The 20,924-nt window shown below is 32.9% G+C and overlaps 3 protein-coding genes across 3 annotated transcripts; all 3 read right to left on the bottom strand.

Annotated features, from left to right (window-relative positions):
• Positions 1-1,055: 1,055 nt before the first annotated feature.
• Positions 1,056-5,220, bottom strand: LOC123656259. The gene is made up of 2 exons (XM_045591969.1): positions 4,811-5,220; positions 1,056-2,432 (listed from the first exon to the last, which is right to left on the bottom strand). Exons 1-2 carry the CDS (start codon positions 4,940-4,942, stop codon positions 1,293-1,295), a joined length of 1,272 nt encoding a protein of 423 aa, XP_045447925.1. The 5' UTR covers positions 4,943-5,220; the 3' UTR covers positions 1,056-1,292.
• Positions 5,221-7,220: 2,000 nt separating this feature from the next.
• Positions 7,221-17,172, bottom strand: LOC123656270. The gene is made up of 6 exons (XM_045591978.1): positions 17,118-17,172; positions 10,348-10,390; positions 9,435-9,808; positions 7,979-8,193; positions 7,699-7,897; positions 7,221-7,495 (listed from the first exon to the last, which is right to left on the bottom strand). The coding sequence occupies exons 1-6, from the start codon at positions 17,155-17,157 to the stop codon at positions 7,284-7,286; spliced, it is 1,083 nt and encodes a 360-aa protein (XP_045447934.1). The 5' UTR covers positions 17,158-17,172; the 3' UTR covers positions 7,221-7,283.
• A 1,584-nt stretch (positions 17,173-18,756) lies between these two features.
• Positions 18,757-20,273, bottom strand: LOC123669299. The gene is made up of 2 exons (XM_045602914.1): positions 20,088-20,273; positions 18,757-19,231 (listed from the first exon to the last, which is right to left on the bottom strand). Exons 1-2 carry the CDS (start codon positions 20,261-20,263, stop codon positions 19,036-19,038), a joined length of 372 nt encoding a protein of 123 aa, XP_045458870.1. The 5' UTR covers positions 20,264-20,273; the 3' UTR covers positions 18,757-19,035.
• Between the last annotated feature and the right edge of the window lie 651 nt (positions 20,274-20,924).

Consider the following 20,924-nt stretch of genomic DNA (forward strand, 5'->3'; position numbering starts at 1 on the left):
TGTGGAGGCCTATGTCCAGCAGTGGACTGTATAGGCTGTAATGATGATAATGATATTTTTTTTACTTTTTGTATTCGAAAGCTGATGCTTAATGTGTGGTTGTAAATTTGAGCGAGACCTGGCGAGAACTTTAGTGTTATTCCTATTATGACTATTTAGTCTTTTTTTTAGGACACCCGCAATTATGGGGCGGCGTAAGCTTAGCACGAGGAGCGGTTCAAGCCGAGCATATATACTAGAGATGTGCAAAAAAGGTCAGCTAAAATATTATACGATAAGGTTGAAAGAGAAAATAAGTTAAGATTTTTCTAATATACTAGCTGACCCCGCAAACGTTGTTATGCCATAACACAAAATTTCAAATATTTTTCTCAATTTGATCGCAGCACCAACTGCCGGGACAAACTGAAATTAAAATAGATTAATATTTAATATTTGATGTTGCGATGGTAGCGCAGTCTACCGGATCCAATGTAAAACATTCCAAAATTAACAACTACTTATAAATGAAAAATTAGTTAAATAAACATTTTCCAGTGGACCAAATTGTGAATCTAAACCATCCTCGAATCCCCTTGAACTCACAAAAAATTTCATCACAATCCGTCCAGCCATCTAGGAGGAGTTCAGTGACATACACACGCGCACAAGAAATATATATAGACTAGCTGACCCAGCAAACGTTGTTTTGCCATATATATTATGAAAATTTAGGGTTGTACGTATTCTTTGATGCTAAATCATAATAAAATGAAATAAATTATCAAAATATATTTAAAAACAAATTTAGGGGTGGACTACCCTTAACATTTAGGGGGATGAAAAATAGATGTTGGTTTCTCAGACCTACCCAATATGCACACAAAATTTCGTGAGAATCGGTCCAGCCGTTTCGGAGGAGTCTATCCACAAACACCGCGACACGAGAATTTTATATATTAAGATATAGATGTAGAATAGAAATGATAAAATATATGTAAAATACTTCAATACAAACACATACTAAATCTTTTCTTTAAATAAATTTAGCAATTTAAAGAGTAAATAAAAGTTCATTTGTGGTAAATATTTATTGTTGACACAATTAAAACAATGTTTAATGTCATGATTTAAAGTGTTTCTTTTTTAGAATTTGTCTAACATAATTTGTATAATCACAAATTATTAATTAAATTTTATAATTGAAAACTATAAGGTCCAATTACGAGCTGGCATAGAATAGGTACCCAATACTAAACTGCTAAAGACCTAAAACTAATTATTACAATATGATTAACTATAGTATTCTAAGTTTACAGAACAAGGCTGTTGTCTTTGTCCCATCTATCACGATGAGAGTGAGGTGGAGTGTTCTCACAATCACCACTTACTGCTGCTGTCTTGGTAATACTTTTTAATGAATGACTGCTTTCTGAAGAGAAATACTTTGGTTGCTTTGTCAGGGATTTAAGACGTGGTATATGAGAAATTCTTTTTTGTAACTTAGTTTCTTTCTCTTTTGAATCACAAAGTGTATTAGTTGATTTAGATCTGCCATGTGTAGAATCAGTTTTGTTTTTCATACATGACAATGGGGTCCTTGATCCATTATTGTTAGTCGATTTCGATTTTTTAGGTGTTTTAACAGGTTCAAGTTTATCTTCATATATTAAAATTCCATCTCGGACTTCCTTTTCACACAGCTCAGAGTTTGTAGCCTGTAGTGCTTTCATTAGCGAGTCATCTGACATTTCTTCTACATTTTCTTCACTTGCATCTTCTGCTTTAGGTACTATTATTGGAGTTCTTTCTATACCAATACTTGGAGATCTTGGATCGTCTTGGATTATTTTATATAATTGAACATTTTTAATTTGACATTCCAATATTTGGGTATCCTTGCTATCACTCATATCTTCCTGACTGTCTTCAAACTTTTCAGATTCAATTTCTACATAATCAAAGTTTGTTTCTAGGACTTGTGCAGGTATAGCACATTCGTGGGACATATTCTTTTCAATACCTTCATTTGAAGCAGTTGAAGATACTAGTGGCTCCTCATTTCCATTCAGTGTGTCATTTAATGTCAAATCAAAAAATCCTTCACATAAATTCTTGGGCACTGGTAAGGTAGGTTTTATTTCATAACCATTACAGGATGAGTCTAAATTACTATTGTTCGTATCATTATTGAGACAAGGAGTACCAAAAATATCTACATCAGCTTTATGTGCCTTTTTATCAGCTTCACCTTCAACTTTAGAAGGTAAAACAATTGGTGTTCTTTCAAAGTCCTGCGTTGGAGACCGTGGATCATATGACTGCAAGTGATTTTTTATAACCGCTGAAAGAATGGGATTATTATTTATGAGTTTTTCTTCTGTTTTGCCATTTTCGAAAGTCTTCCGCAAATCAACATTTTTAGTAATGTTATGCTTAGATCCATTTTTATTCTGAAACAATAAATAAATACAATAAAAAAACAAAACTTTAAGTTACTGCTCTGGACTATACTATATTTGTATTTTTACAGATATTTGTTTCTGGCTCTACCAATCTGTCTGTGTAATATGTACAGTTGTTAATCCCAATTGTTATCATAGATACTTGAGAGTAATTGTTACTATTAGTAGGAAATATATATTTCAACTGGTGGTAAAACTCTGTGGTATATTAAGCATAACCCTTCTTCTGAATGGAGTCTTCTGTGAGAGGTCTATGTGCAGCAAGGGGATATTACAGACCGAATCAATCAAATATTCATAAAATCTATATATAGAATCGTAGATATTTGATCATGTCATGATCTTCAGAAAAGAGTTGTGCATGAGCCCACAAAGGTTTCTGAGTTGGTACGATAAAAAAAACGTAGCAACGCGCGCGTTTGGGTACGGTTAGTAAATAATAATTTTTTTTTTGTTTTTAATATCATATCAAAAATCAATCGTTCCAGCGGGGATCGAACTTGCTTCTCCAACTTACCGTGTCGGTGCTTTTAACCAACTAAGCTATGGAACGAAGTACCCGCTAGATCGAAATTTTTGATATGATGATTTTATATTCTAAGCGACCGTGGCGCCGTCTATAGTTTTTGATATGATATTAAAAACAAAAAAATGTTTAGAATTTCCTAATGTGTGGGTAACACAAAAATAAATCGTATGAATTAAATAATACAAGCAGACAAAATATCAATCTCCTACGTGTGTTCTCCACTCTACGTGACATTGGCGGAATCAACCGTGCTTCTCTGGCACAACTGAAAGCCATTAAACCAATCAATCAATCAACTAAAAAATGTCGATGTTTCCGATTCTAGTAATTTTCGAATATGTTATACCTATATATATGCTCTCAATCCATATTTGTAATATCATTACAGTAGGTATATTGTTTAATTAACGAGTTTTTAGTCATTAAAGTGTCAAGTAACCAGCAGGAACCCTACTGTAAGTGCCAATATTAGGTATTTAAAAGTTAATTTAAAATAACCTAGAAAGAAAAGTGTTTAATTGATTAAATGAGCTTTATATAATATTTTTAGAAATTTAAAATATTTTTTTTTAGAAAAAAAGCATTCAATTTTTTAAATTATTATTTTTTAGACCCCTTTAATTTTTTTTTATTTCAAAGTATCTAACAGTGTATAGAAGATACTTGCAAAGTTCTAGAACGGGCTGAAAAGCCGTTTAAGAGCTAGACCAGTAATAATGCCTGAGCGCAGTAGCCGTTTGTCGCCGTCCAGCCTACATCTGACTAGCACCAATTTTGTTCATTCGTTTTTCATTTCAGTTTTAGTAATAAATTTCATTTTACCACAACATTTTTAAAACGGATTTAAATTCATCAATCTTTTCCATTTGAAACAGTACTTTAGTAAATATGCAGAATTTAGTTTTCTTGCTACATCTCATTGCAAGGGATATAATGTGATTGTCTCGCTGACAATTTACAAACATCTAGCAGCACTAGCTAGTTTACAATCGAAGATAAGCACACCTATTTTGTCACCTGAACGATCATACTAATTGGCTATAATAACAAAAAAATCGGAAACATTGAAATTTTTTACTTGTCTGCTTCGTGTGAAATGCCCCATAAGCAAGATATTGCTTTTGTTATATGTAATAGCTGACTGATATAGCTACTTTTTTTCAATAAATATACATACTGTATCATATATTACACCCAGACTCAGGTGAAAATTGAACTTAAAGCCTGCGGAGCAGAAAGCACGGCCATTACAAACTGCACTAAGGGATGAGTTCTATTGATTGTCTGAGATTTTTTATAACATTAGGAATGCTTTTGAGGATCTAAGGATGAATGGAACTTTGAATTAATGGATGTTTATAAATCATTTATATTACTATGCATTCATCATTGCCATAAAATATGATATGCAGATGACTGCAGGTAGACATGATGCCTATTAAAATCTAGAGAAAGTTTCTTTATAAATTCTTTTGAAATATAAAATCTTTGAAAATTTGTGACACTAATATTACATTTCTTTTTCAAAATAGTAATATTGATTCTAAATACTTGGTTCCGATTTCATGCTTAGGAGGCAACAAATATACGTTTTGTATATTAGGATCTCCAAATTTACAGCTAGTACGAATTTAAATATCTAAATTAAAATCAATTTTAAACTATATATAGCTAATATATCTATTTTTCTTTATAAACAGTTCAGATATTTGCAGCATGTGTTATTTTTTTATAAAAATTACTTCGCCAACGTTTTGTCCATGCATTTTGAATACAAATGCGTGGTTTATAGCGTGTACAAGTTCGAAAACATTATGGATACATATAATATACAAACCTGAAGCGGAGTGCGGGCTATTTCAGGCGTAGGAGATCGAGGATCGGGGTTAGTGCTGATGTCCTTGTCCAAGTCGTTTTTTTGCGCGACTGCATCCGTGCCAGCGTTTGATTTACTATAATTACTCCCCATAGTTATTTCTAAATAATACTTAATACGATCACCAGTCTTATTAATAAACTAATTCAATCACAATTTCATATTTTTCACAATATCTATTACAAAACATAAAGTTAAAAATATTACAAATTTTAATGATGTACCGAACTCAAAACATCTAACGGCTACAACTGTCAACATTTGTTTCCAAATTTAAACTTAAGCATGTGTTTCAACTTTCAAGCAATAAACGATGTGTTGCCAACATTAAAAAAAATCAAAAATGTGAGCTATAGCCAAGAAGCTTAAATAAAACAGGCTATAGCACATCTGACGAAAGAAAGTATAATCTGTAGAAAATAAAAATATTATTTTGGTCGCGATATTAAACACAGTCGTATTAAAATGTGCGTGTGTCGGCTCCCACGATTTAGTAGAGTTTACTTGTTAAAAACGATTACCCTGTTATTGAAAAATGATTATGTTCTATTAAATTAATCAACAATCGCTCTGGTGTAGAGGTGCGTGTAGAGATACAGTCACTTATAACTTCGATTGATTCGAACATTTCTTTCCGGTTTGAATGTCTGTCCTTGTCGGTCTCCCCATCGTGCCTTGGAGAGCACCTTAAGCCATCGGTCCCGGTTGTTATAATAAATACCTGATAGCGATCGTTACTCATAGTACATCACATACAAACAACATACGGGAACATATCCGCCAACCCGCAGTCGCACAGCGTGTTGGATAAAGCTCCAATCCTTCTCCTACATGGAGAAACAGGCCTATGCCCAGCAGTGGGATGTTACAGGCTAAATATATCAAATCAAACTCTAGATCTTTCTACTGGTATATTATTATACTAGCAACACGCCCGGCTTTGCACGGGTGCAAATCTGATACTAAATGTAAAATAAATTCAATATAAAATAAATATAATATATGCGCAAAAAATGTGTTTATTTACGACATAACATACACAATAGAACCTCAAAAACTATCAGGAAAAGTTACATTAGGTTACATAGGGAGAGGGAAGGCTCTAAGAAGAGCTAAAATATGACCACGTGGTTTATGCATGCTTCCTAAAGAAAATCGCATCAAAATCCGTTGCGTGATTTATAAGATCTAAGCATACAGACAGTGGGAAGCGACTTTGTTTTAAACTATGTAGTGATTTATATTTTACATAAACAGTTTAAGCTGTAAAACGATACTCCTCCAGTGTCACTACTCACCGTTGTTTCACACGATTTCAGTCCTCATAACATTTCATACCGCGTCTTACATCTTTTCGGAGTAAATTTCAAAAATATCAGTCTCGAGTTTGTGACATAAAAAGATTAGATATTACGGTGTAATACTTACAAAGCAATATTAAACATCTTATTTTTTAAATTTAGTTCTGTACAGCTTACTGAGAATATTAAGATGAACGATGACAGAATTACGAATGATGAGAAATTATTACAGTGGAACAGAACGCGTTGAGTTATTATTTTTTGTTAATCATAGATGGAAATAAATGTATATTTTTTAATGTTATTATTTTAAAAATTATGCTTGATGGTGCATGTTTTAATTGATTAATTTAAATTAATGATTGTTTGAGTGATAAAAATGCTATTATATGTAAAAATGTATTATTGCATGTGTTTATTGACAGTGTTTTGTAGCTTATTTTTTAATGTATCCATGTATAAAATTAGTATAAAAATTCAATTTTCGTGTGTTGTGACATTTAAATTGCATCATTACAAATAAATAAAATTGGAGTGTCTGTTTGTAATATTAAAATAACCACTTTTTAATAAATGCATGTGGATGTATACACGGTACATATACCACAATATTTTTACAATTTTTGTCTGTCTGTTTGTTCCGGCTAATGTCTGAAACGGCTGGACTAATTTTGAGGGGTAACTTCGGCTACTTTTATTTCAGAAATGTATTTATTTCATAACTATGCGAACTGAACAACTGGGCACAGCTAGTTTAAAATACAATTATGATATTATTCTTGTCTGCATAATAATAATGTTTAAAAGATTATCTTATATGATTATTTTTAAGCAAGCAGATATTTTATAGGAATTTTGAGGACTAGGTAACAATATACAAACAAATCTTTAGCATAGCTTGCTTTTTACCAACGCATTTATTACTATTATAAAATACCTTACTAATTTTTTAGCAGCTATTAATCAATTAATTTGTGACGAATAATTTATTAAGTAGTTAAAATCACTGTTAATGTAAACTATTTAGTTTTTAAGGGAGAGTTCTTGGCAAACAATTTATGACACACGTATTCTTTTGATTTTTAATTTTATTTTCTTTGAAAAAAGTTAAAAAGAGATTGATAATAAATTATTTAAGTTTCTTTTTTCGGTATACAAGTTAATTTATTCGTCCAAGCACCTCGACGACAGACGGTTATGGCTTTTTGATACCATCGCCACCCTGAAGGACAGCGTATTCGACAACGCGAACCTTCTGCTAGGCCTAAGTTCGATCCCGCTGTATCGCCTCTGCAGCTGAGTTGTCCATAGTCAGGAGGAGCCAGAGCCTTGCACCAATTACGAACTAAAAATATTTCCAATAATTATCGTATCATAAGAGGTGGATGAGTGGATGAGCTACAATAATACAATTTTAACAATAGGTTTTTTTTTTAGAAATTTTAGCCATAATCGCTAACCATTATTTTATCTGTTTCTTAATTTAATGTAACTTATGATCTCTATTTTTTACGGTGTAATTAGATAAATAATGATACATTTTATTACCTCGACATACAGGAAGATTCCCTTCCCATTTCATGTTTTCTCCACAATACAATGACGATTTTCCTTGTAATTCCAATCTTTCATCACGACAACTAAAGTGGCATAATTTGATTTTTTCTTCACAACGTGATACCAAATATTCTGGTTTTGGGCAATCCTGAACAATTACATGTATTTGCATTTTGCAAATGTGAAGTGTCTGAAATCCAATTATGTATTTATACTTTAGGAATATTGCAATAATCCTATTTTAGAAAATAAATGAGTAATTTATGCTTACTTCATTTCTATACATGAGTCTGCCGAGCATTACATGTGTACCGTGCTCAAGCAATGTTCCAAATTTAGGCCCGAACATGTGGACAAAACGTACATTTGTAGAGGCTTTACGTCCTGAACATGTTTTAAGGATAGGATTTTGTAAAACAACACGATCAGTCCCAACTTTTGCTATTAATGTTCTATCATGAGGACATTGTATACAACTTTTCCGGGCTGAAAATGTAAATAGGTAACTGGTAAATAGTTATCAAATATACAATAACTAGCTGACCTTGCAAACTTCGTATCGCCTTATTTTTTTTCTTAAATATAATAATTACATATATCAAAACAAAATATACACTATCTTTCAAGTTGGATCAAACTGCACACGGTGTGCAAATTTGATTAAAATCGGTTAAGTAGTTTAAGAGTTCATCGCGGACAAACATTGTGACACGAGATTTATATATATTAAGATAAGATGAGTCGTGACTTAAGTGAATAGTCTATTTCAGTTACATAAATTTCAGGCCCTGTTTCACCGGTTGTTGACAAGATTTGTTTTGCACTTACTTTACTGATAGGACTCATAAGCAGGTGACAATATGTCCTAATCTCTCGTTTTACCATAACAGTTGAAACAGGTCTTAAATTCGTGTCTTTATTTAGACACGTAAAAAAAAGTGTGTGTGTCAGCTCCGACGCACGACTGGAGTTTACTTCTTCAGATCGGCTCGAATAGGCACAAAAATCTTACTAGTCTAAGAAAAAGATTAGTACCATATCAAATGGTAAATAAACGAAGCAAATAACGTCATCTCTCGGAAACTTATTAGAAAATGTTGTCGTCTATCGGAACCCGAGACGAGTAACTACGAGAAACGTAACGAAGTAATTTGTTGAGTAGACTTTATTCCTTTTTTTGTTTCATATAAGGCCCCCGGGGGCCTTATATAAAAATCGATTCTTAAAGAGTAAACTCCAAAATATTTATTGATGTTCTGTGCTTAGATATATCATCCAACAGACGCTCTAATTTAAACTCATTCGTATCACCGCCAGAAAACCTAAAAACGAATGGTGAATGTGTGATTCCTGTTTTAAGTGCATTTTGTAATCATTCATTATACGTTTTCATACCTATATAGATCAACTTTGTCAGTTAATGAACGTTTTTATATTTATGCCAGAAAATGGCTCAGTGAATGAGTGAATACAATGACTTGTAAGCGTAACCTCCAGCCGTCGGTAAGTCTCTGATGTCTGTGTTAGCAATTATGAGATTATAAATTAAAGTTTCGGACTAAAAAATTTGCAAGCTTCGGAAGAAATTTCAAAATATTTACTAACGATAAACAGTTATCGTATATCACATTTCCACTCCGGGAAACTGGGCGGCAAATTTCTTAATAAAAGTAGTTGAATCTTTATTAACTCATTATAAAATATACATATATGACTGTTAAACGTACGTGAAATATAAAAATGATTTTCATTCTGACTTCGTAATAAGTGTTTCGGTATTCGATATTTTTCATCAGCTCGGATGTATTGCCTTCCAGGATAAATTGAGGCTACTTCTTTATTAACATGTCGGCCATTAATTTCTTTAAGGTATGTATCAGATTGATAAAAGAGTTTAGGGTCTTCTCTTGGTTCGTGGATTTTGAGCGGAATATTTTCTTCATCCTCGGTGGTCGTCTTTGATGGGTATATAATGTGCATCGGCGATTGTAGCTCGGTGAGCCCACTGCTATAATCATCATAAACATTGCTTTTGGCAATATCCTTAGTGTCCAGAAATCGATGATTATATGAATTATGTTTACGGTGTTGGAGTTGATTTCTGCCAAAAAGTAACATTTTTCTATAAATGTTTAACTCATAAATAGATGATACTTGCTACCGTAGATTTAAATAAAAAATAAAATTAATGAAAGGAATCGGAAAGGAATAAGAATGAAGAAAAACATTCTATAACAAGCAGCGAAACAAATATTACAAAATTTATAAGCTCGTAACTATAATGTTATGCTTTTGTGTATGGTGAATAAAGTGTTTTACGATAGGCATGCAATGACGCAAATGACTATTTTCGAGAATATTTGTGATTGTATTTATAAATGTGTATCCCGAAGCATGCCAATAAAACACTGTATATGCAATGAATAATAAAAACGTGATCATGATGGGAAAATATGATTCAGTGACGAATTTCACGAATAATTTTTTAAAGACACCTTTATAAATTACGATACACATATGAGCTGTAAAATAATAGTAAAACAAGGCTAAAAGCTCAAATATAAAGCAAAATGTGTTTCAAAATCGTGTTAATAATTCTTAAAAAATTTATGTTTCCATATGTTGTGCGTCATTACTAACCTGTCTTTATGAGTATCCGCTGAGCTTGCCGTTCCAGTGCTTCCTACAAAGTTTTAAATTTATAAATTTCACTTTATACTTTTTATTTTAATTTCGTATGTTATGTATATTATTCTAGCGAATACATTTTACATATTATGTCACTTTCATGTAGGTATGTATTTACTTCAACAAAGATAAATTGATGGTATTGAAAACGGAAATGGTTTTTTATTTGTATTTATTGGTAAAAATTAACTGTAAAAATATTAGGTTTTTTGACACTGCTTTAAAATTGCTTTCCTGAGACCTGTCCAGGGTAATATTGTATTGTGGAAAACATAGTACGTTAATTCATATATTTAAATTATTCAAAATCACTACTGAAATAAAATTTTATTTATATTTCTTTACACCGTTTATACCATACTTAGTAAGTACTAAAATATCGTAGCACTATATCATTTTGTGTGTTCACATACTAATATGTAAAACAATACAGTGTTATTCCGCTTACGTTGGCTTTGAACGACATTAGGGAGACATATTTGTTTTTCTTATTTAATGTTTTATTTTAGGCGTAAACTGTCGTTTTTTTCTTTGGTGTATGTTACTAATTTGTTTCCGTAAGTAATTAGTTTCGTCACTTTCTTGTTTATAATTATTTTCTAACGCATTTCTTATTAGGATCGTACAATCGTTGCTGAATCGTTTCATGAACTCTTTTTGAGTAATTTTTTATACTGTCCCGGATTCTTCTCAGCCGAATCCCAAAAAAAACGAGATTATAAATTCGACTGTATTTTTTATGTATGATTGAAATTGAATCGGACGAGTATTTATTCGAGTTATCTCTAAAAAATCGTGATAATAGACAAGTAAATACTAATATAAGTAAATACTTGTTTATTTTTTCCGTGAACGTGCTAAATATAGAAAACTATAAATATAATAACGTATAAGCTTTAAGTTTAATCCGACACAATCATTATCCATTCTACTTACTTGCTTGTTCTTGTGCTAATGGTTCTAAAGTGTATTCGTCCAATTAAATTAATTAAATGTCCATATGCTATCTATATATGTGGTCATTTTTTTAAGCTAGTTGGTTATTTTTTCCGACAGATAACATTAGCAAATTTTTACAAAAGTATGAAAAATCCGAATGATTGTTGGCCTTGAATGTCAGCCAAAATGTTGGCTAAAACAAAATGTCAATTGAGTAAAACAACATTTATAAAATAAAAATGAGAAGAAAATACTATAAATATTTCTCAAGTATCTCAATTTTCTTTATAATATTCTATTTTAGACTATCAAAGCATTGGGCAAGTTTGCAGTCGCAAGAAATAAGGATAAACGTTATTCTTGACGAGTCGCCAAATCCTGTATTACGATCACCAGGTTTTGTGATTTTAAAGGACTCTTTATAAGTGGACCTACACAAAATCAGTTATCATAAGGGAAGGAGAAATAGTGTCTTAGTTTACTCGTCTTCGTCTTAATACGACGACGCGTTGGCTTGTTGCGGCTTCGATCCCCGCTCACGACAGACAGATTTGTATTGGCAAATGGACGTTTGTCGTGATCTAGGCGTTTGTGCTTGTATATTGTGTATATGTAATTTAAACCTAAAGTTTTCTTGTGTATTTATAATAAAAATTTAATATTGTATACAGGGAAATAAGTATTTGTATGCAATACAAAAACTCTATTTTTATTATAATAACACTTCGTTTACTACAGCAAACAACCGGATATTCTGAATGAAATCTAAATTTTCACTTTGCAATGTTATTTTACTGACATGATGAAAGAGAATAGCCGGCACGGTTTAAATGCAAACTCAATTGTACATTACATTACATCATCACATCATCACAGCAGCCTTTCGCAGTCCACTACTGGATATAGGGCTCCACACGTTCACGCCAAAAATGGCGTGAACTCATGTGTTTTGCTCATAGTCACCACGCTGGGCAGGCGGGTTGGTGACCGCAGGACTGGCTTTGTCGCACCGAAGACGCTGCTGCCCGTCTTCGGCCTGTGTATTTCAAAGCCAGCAGTTAAATGGTTATCCCGCCATCGGTCGGCTTTTTAAGTTCCAAGGTAGTAGTGAAACTGTGTTATCCCTTAGTCGCCTCTTACGACACCCACGGGAAGAGATGGGAAGGCTATATTCTTTGATGCCGTAACCACACAGCATATTGTACATTACAGGCAAAAGAAAAAGAAATAGACTTTCATTGTTAAACTACAAACTAAAACAGCACAGTAAATGTATTTCAAAGTAAAATATTGTCTATGTAAGTCCATAAGAAACAATTGAGAAGTTATCTGATTCGAACTGTCAATTGTCTATTCGGTTGATTGGCGGAAATTTAAGTAGCAATTTACCTAGATGCTTTTTTAATGGAAATAGAGTTGCAACACTGAATATCTTGAACTGTTGGTGTTCAGAATAGCAATGAATATATAGACCCATCATTGCTTCTAAATTGTATTGACATTGTAGTGATGAGATACAATCTTTATGACCCGTCTGCCCAGTGTGGCCACGACGGGCAATACACATGAGTTCACGTCATTTTTGGCGCGAACTTGTGAAGGCCTATATCCAGCAGTGGACTGCGATAGGCTGAAGTGATGATGATGATGATAGAATATAACTAGTCCGCCATCTTGGGTATTCCGCTATGGTGAATTTGGAATGAAATTACAGCTTACATGCATTGTCATCCAAAGTAAACATTGCATAGGTATAAAAATAGGTACAAAATTTCAGCTCATTCGGTTGAAGCATAGGTACAAAATTCTTCGGTTGAAGGTATAAAAATGCTTCAAAACTGAGTTACTACAAACATACATAATACATACTTACAGATACATACATTGCAAGTTAGTAAAAGCTTTTAATAAAAACAGATAGGTATGTACGTAAGTTTTAGACTTTTATATTCGAAAGGTGTATAGAATGTGTGTCTACTTCGTGTTTTCGCTTATTTTTAACCGACATACAAAAAAGTATCAATTTCAGAACTTTTGACTGGGTGAACCGATTTTAAAGATTTTTTTCTTAATCGAAAGGTGGTGCATGTCAATTGGTCACATTTAAATTTAATAAAAAATTTTAAAAGGATATTTTATTACTGTAGGTTTTTAAATTTGATATTAATTAATTTAGAATCGTTAAAAAAAAGTAAATATAATATTATAAATTATAAAAATAAATAGTTAAGCTATATTTAACAGATAAATTACATTAAACTAAAAAAAAAAAAAAAAACCTTGAGTATATATATACACATAATATAATAACTAAAAAATATTATTAAAAGGAGTCCCTTTAGGCAAGGTTCCGAAGATACTGGCAGCGTTCCCCCTTTGAATAGCTAGACTAATTCTTTGTCCGAAGTAGCTGTCAGCTCTTCGGTCTCCTGTGACGTCGACTAACCTTTTTGCTATTTCCTTAAATAGTGTTATAGCACTAGGACCCCACGGACCAAGGGTCTCGACACCGAATGGGACAAAATCATATTCGGAGCCTAGACCCCTGTATTTGTCTACTTTTGTTTTTTTAGCCGCTTCACAAGCCGCACCGGCTCTGTTGTTTGTTCCATGTAGATGGGAAGGGGCTAGCGTGTCTGAACAGGTTGCATCCCATACCAGCACCCGACCCATCTTCCATGGAATCAAACTCATACCGTCCGGTCTCTTGCCATCGTCTCTTGCAATACCAGTCGGCTCAAGTAGACTTGGCACGTTTACGGTGGCAAGGGACCGGCGTATGATATCGTTAAGTGCGGCATGTCTCGAGAAGCGGCCTGCACTTTTTAGGCATGACAGACCGTGATGTCCTAGCTTATCGACATCACTGCCACAGGGACATTTATGAGGAGCGCAGACCGGAACCCCAAGCCGTAGACAGGTTGCGATTCGGAGCGTGTCAGGCTCAAGAAATGTTCCTGTATTTGTTGAAGGGTACGCGTGAAGCCAGTAGCCGGCCTCTTGCGTACCCACGGCCAAAAGCCTAGCACGCGCCGAGCCTGTACTACAGCTTAAAAGATTGTCATAAGTCAATTTGCAGTTTAAATTTAATTAAGATCTAACAAGTTATTTTCGAGTTATATCGAATAATACGTTTTAACTTGACTACTTTTTCGTCGATGTTTGTTGTATTACTTGTCGATGATATAATTGAAGTCGGTTTTTTGTTCGTTTGCCAGCAAACACAATTATACTTTCGATTATAAAAACGTCTTGATGGTGCATTATACAAGAGTGTAATAAACCAGTAACTGTGGGGTTTCTTGCCAATTTATCTCTGCAGAATCTGCATTCCCGAATCGGTGGTTTTAGATTCACTTTTAACTATTATATAATTAAATAATTAAGACCAATATAATTTTAATTTGCAAAAAGACAAAGCAAAATGTGCTTTTATATAATAATAATAGGCCTTCTATTTGGATAAAGTCATTTCCGATTTTGATTTTGATAACTTAAGTAAATACATAACTAGTTTTAGTGATGCGCAATTGCGCAATGATATCATCTTGTTTGGAATTGCACCGGCACGAGTGTTTTAATTAAAAACTTGCTTATAGAAGTTTACAAAGTATAATTCAGTCGTAACTTATATTTAATTTATATTAAGCTAGCTGTCTTGTATACAAATAAATAAAATTGCAGTGTCTGTTTGTAATATTAAAATAACCGCTTTTTATTAAATACATATGGATGTATACACGATACACGATACAAATAACAAAATAACATTTTTTACAATTGTTGTCTGTCTGTCTGTCTGTTTGTTCCGGCTAATATCTGAAGGGCTGGACCGATTTTATATATAAGGAATAACTTAAGCTACTTTTATTTTAGAAATTTATTAATTTATAACTCTGCGAACTGAAAAATAACTTTTTTGTTAAATTCCACACGGACGAAGTCGCAGGCACAGCTACATCTGTATAAATTCTCCAGCCTATTAACCTTATTCATAATTTAAGGCCGAGTGATTTTTATTACAGTTTGTAATATTGTAAAGTGTTTTAGAATAATTTGATACATACCAGTTTTTAGAAAATTACCGAATAATCTAATATATAAAATTTTCGTGTCGCGGTGTTTGTAGTTAAACTCCTCTCAAAGGGGTTGACCGATTCTCATGAAATTTTGTGTGCATATTGGGTAGGTCTGAGAATCAAACAACATCTATTTTTCAACCCCCTAAATGTTAAGGGGGATATTTTATTTTATTTTATTTTATTATAATTTAGCATCAAAAAATACATACAACCCTAAATTTTCATAATATATATGGCAAAACAACGTTTGCTGGGGCACCTAGTTTTTTAAATATTTTCTTAATTCATTGTAATATTTACAAGACGACAAGAAGTACGAGTAATTTATTATAAGAAGGTAAGTAAATAAACTTATGAGCAAAGAGGTTTTTTTTTTTTTTAATTTTAACATCCATAGGCTCTTGAGTGCCCATGCCTTTTTTATTTACATTTTAATTTTCAAGCGTTGAGGCGTATTATTTTCAACATTGCATGCTTCAAATTACGAACTAAAGCTTTTTTTCTCTAATTCGATGGTGAGTCCAAAACTGACCGTGAGAGATATATATACCTATATATACATATATATTTATGTAGGTTACTAATTAAGATAATTATTTGCAGCTATGGGTTTTTTTTTGCTACATGTTCCATTACTATTTTAAAACAGAGCAAATAGGTTAAAATCAAGTAGTAATCTACTATTATTTCACTATGCCTGGAACATCTCGCCGCTGGCCATTGGTCTCCTTCCCCATCTAGGAGTAGATTCAGCTTAATCCACCATGCTGCTCCATTGCAGGTTGGCGGATTATACTATTACTATTATTTATATAATCACATTTTTTTAACTATGCCTTTAAGTGAATTATTAGAAGTAACTCTGCTCACTTCTCCTTTTTTATTCTTTACGTAATTATCTCAAATTCATAATCTCAATAACAAATATGTTCATCGGATATTTTTTCCAAAGACCCGTGTATGTGGGAGTCTGGTATCATAGATGATTCCTTAACACTATTTAAATTAGTTCTAAGAACGCACTTGTCAATCATAATTTAAATCTTAAGTAAAAGGTGTATTTTTAATTAGAATAATTTAGTAAAGCAGACGACCTACATATATTATCTTATCTAAAGAAAGATAATTGTGTTTGCTTGCAAACAAAAAAAAAAACGACTAAAATTACAACGACAAGAAATAGAAATTAGGTAGAAGAAAAAATTGACAAGTAAATACGCGTTATCAAAGATTACTCAAAAAATAGACATCAGATCTCGATTAAATTTTAATAGGACCACAACGCAAGAATCAACTTTCGATTAAAACTAGAATCCTCAAAATTTGTACAATTTGCAAAAAGTTAAAAGGTATGTATAATACAACGTAGGTCGTCGGAAAAAAAATGTCAAGTAAATACTAATTATTAAATATAACTCGAAAAATAATAGTCAGGTCTCGATTAAATTTAAATGGGACTACATAACAAGCTCCACCTTTTTATTAAAAAAAGAATCATCGAAATCGGTCTACCCAGTAAAAAGTTCCAAGGTAACATACATATAAAAACAGCCGAATTGGGAATCTCCTCCTTTTTCGGAGTTGGTTAAAAATATTTCATAAGTTAACAAATTTTATCTGCACTGCATATTAAAATGATTCATTTTTAAATAAATTTTGCTTTGCAATTTTACTGAAGTATATTAAAAAAAACTTTCTTACCACAAACAAAATACGTTAAAAGCATCAAGCAAATAAACATTATGCCGTCATCGACAAGCACTATTCGTGATTTCACTTGAATATCCTCGTAGCTTGTTCGGTAATGTTTATTTCGAATTATACGCGAAATGCGTAACAGATTGCACAAAGACTATCGCAGCCAAAACGGATAAAGCCAACTGATCTCAAAAAGCGCGCTAAAACAACTGTTCGACAAGAAACAACGTAGGCGGGAATGCTGCCAGCATGACTAAAATACTGTTCAAACAGACACTATATTATATATAAATTTAAATTAAATTATATGTTTGAGGACCGCTCTGGTGTAATGGTACCGTGTCGGTGGCGCCTAAACACCGACGGTCGCGGGTTCGATTCCGGCTCGGAGTGGATATTTGTGTTTATACAAATATTTATTTTCGGTCTGGTGGTTAATGTTTGTGGGTTTCCCCACCGTGCCTCGGAAAGCACGATGATAAGGATCGTTCTCATAGTAGGGAACATATCCGCCAACCCGCAGTGGAGCAACGTGGTGGATTAAGCTCTGATCCTTCTCCAACATATGGGGAAAGAAGCCTATGCCCAACTGTGAGATATTACAGGCTGAAGTGTTTTAGCGTTTATGTTTATTATGATTAGTGTCTTACTTACATTAGTAAATTTATAATAGTTGTATTTTATCTAGTAACAAAATCAATATTAATTTATATAAATAGATAAGGAAAGAAACTCATACCTACTCTCTATCGTTTAGACAGTTTCCAAATTTTCTGTTCCGGCATAGCACAGTCCGCATATAACATAACACATAAGACTTAGGCTGCTGGTTTTCCTACACTTTTTTAAAAATTTAATAAAATCATTTAATCTTATGAGTGTTGTTCTGAAATATGTGGTTTGAAGTTGTTGAAATATGAGTCGTACGGAAATAGACAATGCTATAATTTGTTACAAATTTTTTGATTGTAATTCGTGACTTAATTTTGTGTTCACAATTTATTTATTATCTGGCGTTAGACGGAGTTAAAACTATGCATGTAACAGCTTTAAGCAAAAAAAAAATTTAGTTTATTCATTATTGTCAAGTAACACACTAAAATAAATACCTATAAAACTATTTTAATCCGACTGATAAAAACGTGGATTCGAGTTGTACTTGTACGTGTGATGTTGAACCTTTGTATAATAATGTGTGTCTATTCACCTTGAGAAAGAGACAATTAGCAATTTAATTAAATGTAATATTATTAAGTTTTTATCAAAAAATTTTCAGTGGTGCAGTCTTTTATCTTAATGGATGACAATAATCGCTTGCAACTGCGATAAATATTTTTTGGGTGCAAAATTTAAATTAAAAAATAATCGCACACACAACTGACACTCTATTACTGACAGTCAGTATTGGCCGTAAAGATATGAGTCATCACGGTAAAAAATTATCTGACTCTGAGTTGTCTGATTAGTGCCTAGCTAAAAATTATTACTAGGTAGACTAAGTAGATTATGACCAAGTGACAGCAAAAATAAATTGTAGGTAGGTATAGTAGGGTAGTATAGGATATATCTCTTTAATGGAGGTTGATTAAATAAATTAATTTGGGATAGGCGTCATTGCAGTAATGAGTGTAATAAAACATAAGTAGGTAGTTTTCTTTATTATATTTGCCCTCAGGACAAGACCTCTCTAATTATACACTATATATATATATACATACATATTTATTTGGACCTTGTTCAATGTGGTTATAATCAAACAAAAAAGTATTAAACCGACGATATTTATTGCAAACTTTACTTAATACAAATAACTTCGACACGAAAGTTTTAAGAACAATTTTTAGATATCTGCATAAAAGCTCAAAAAATTCACTAGGCACGTATAGGTACATAGTAGGTATAGTAAGTAATAAAATACGGTTTAAACAATCTTGTTTACAGTATTTACACAGCAAGGATGGAACGGTGGATTGGGGCAGGTGAATGCTTGACAGGGAGGCACGACTGGACAACACTCGCCTGGATACCAGACAGTTCTCGCGTATCTACCGCTGGGTCTTGTTGCTGCCCCGTGATTGAAACAATCCGCCTTGCATGGATAATCGTAGCAACAAGGCCTACATGTAATTGGTTGAATTGAATTACTTAGAGCAATGTAACAAGTTTAAGCATGAAAAATTTAGCCTGTATCACCATACTGCTGGTCATATGCCTCTTTCTCCGTATATGAGAAGGATTAAGGATTAAGCATGAGGTCAATTTAATTGTTAAGAAACATTCACTAAAGATAATTGAGAATTGCTTGGGCAAAAGATTTCGACTTTTTCTATTACTCGCCTATCATCTTTATACCATCAAAAACAAAAAAAAAAAACTCCCCTATTAACCATTAATGCTTCTGTAACTTCTTTTAAGTGTTTACTGCTGCACGTGCTTATAGCGATTACATAATAGTAGGTGACCCTTCTGTTACCCTACTTGTTTACCGATTATTTCTACGAGTATCAAATATATAAATAGCAAAAACGACGACGCGTTGGCGCTACGGTCACATCACTGGTTTGTGGCTGTTGCGCTGGCGGTTACGAGTTCGATCCTCGCACATGACAAACATTTGTACTGGGCATACAGATGTTTGCCGTAGTCTGGGTGTTTGTGCAGTCTTTGTAGGCCTCCCCACCGTGCCTCGAAGAGCACGTTAAGCCGTCAGTCCAAGTTGTTATCCTGTACACCTGATAACGATCGTTACTCATAGTAGGGAATGTATCCACCAACCCGCATTGGAGCAGCGTGGTGGATTAAGCTCTGATCCTTCTCCTACATGGTGAAAGAGGCCTGTGCCCAGCAGTGGGATATTACAGGCTGAAGCGAAATAGCAAAAACATTTATCCAAAAATTTTAGTACTTTTTCTAATGATAGAACAGTTATTATCGTTATAGTTAGGTATAGATTATTTATATATATCGATTTACCTATCACGAGGTACATTACTAGCTCCTCCGCAGTATGGCGCTGCTTCTCTTTGAAACGGCTGTGGTCGAGGTTGTCCGTAGCACGGTCTCTTATAATAAATGCTATACTCCCCTTTGACACATCCGTATCTTGCTGCTGGTCGAGGACATTCGTAACCACGTGGCAACACAGACATGACTGTTTAAGGCTACCTAGAAAATAAAATATGGGACAGTTACAAACCATTATTGAATTTATGTATGTATACATCTGTAATAACGTTTTTACTGGGTTTGACCCCAACCTAGGCTTTATTGGTAGTTTTTGTGGAATTTTACTATTTTTATTTTCATTAAAAAGTATTTTTTTAATTTTTAATTGCAATTCACAGTTGTTTTTACTTTATAATTTTGACATATGTAAAAAAATATTCGTTTATTTATTTTGCCTGTCAAAATATTAGGTGCCAACGTTAAGATTAGGCTGTAAACAAAGTATGTAAAATTCAAGACAGTTGAAGTAGTCCATACATTTAATAAAATTAACAGAATGCACAATATAATAAGATTTATATAATCCATAAATATAAAATAGCATATATAGATCAGTTCAATAAATAAAAAAACCCAGCTAGTACAATCTTTTTAAAACTCAAATATCATTCCGACTGAAAGGTATTTTTAAATTTTTTTTTTCTTAATCTTGTCAAATGAGGGATGACTTGTGGTATTGTAGCTTATTGATTGATTGATTGGTTTAATGGTGATTATAGCTTATCATTACATAGTACAATTCACACGTGACATTGGCGAAATAATATGTGTCAAACTGACAAAACTAAAAGTGAACTACATAGT

Source organism: Melitaea cinxia, chromosome 1, assembly GCF_905220565.1.
Source record: "Melitaea cinxia chromosome 1, ilMelCinx1.1, whole genome shotgun sequence".
NCBI lineage: Eukaryota > Metazoa > Arthropoda > Insecta > Lepidoptera > Nymphalidae > Melitaea > Melitaea cinxia.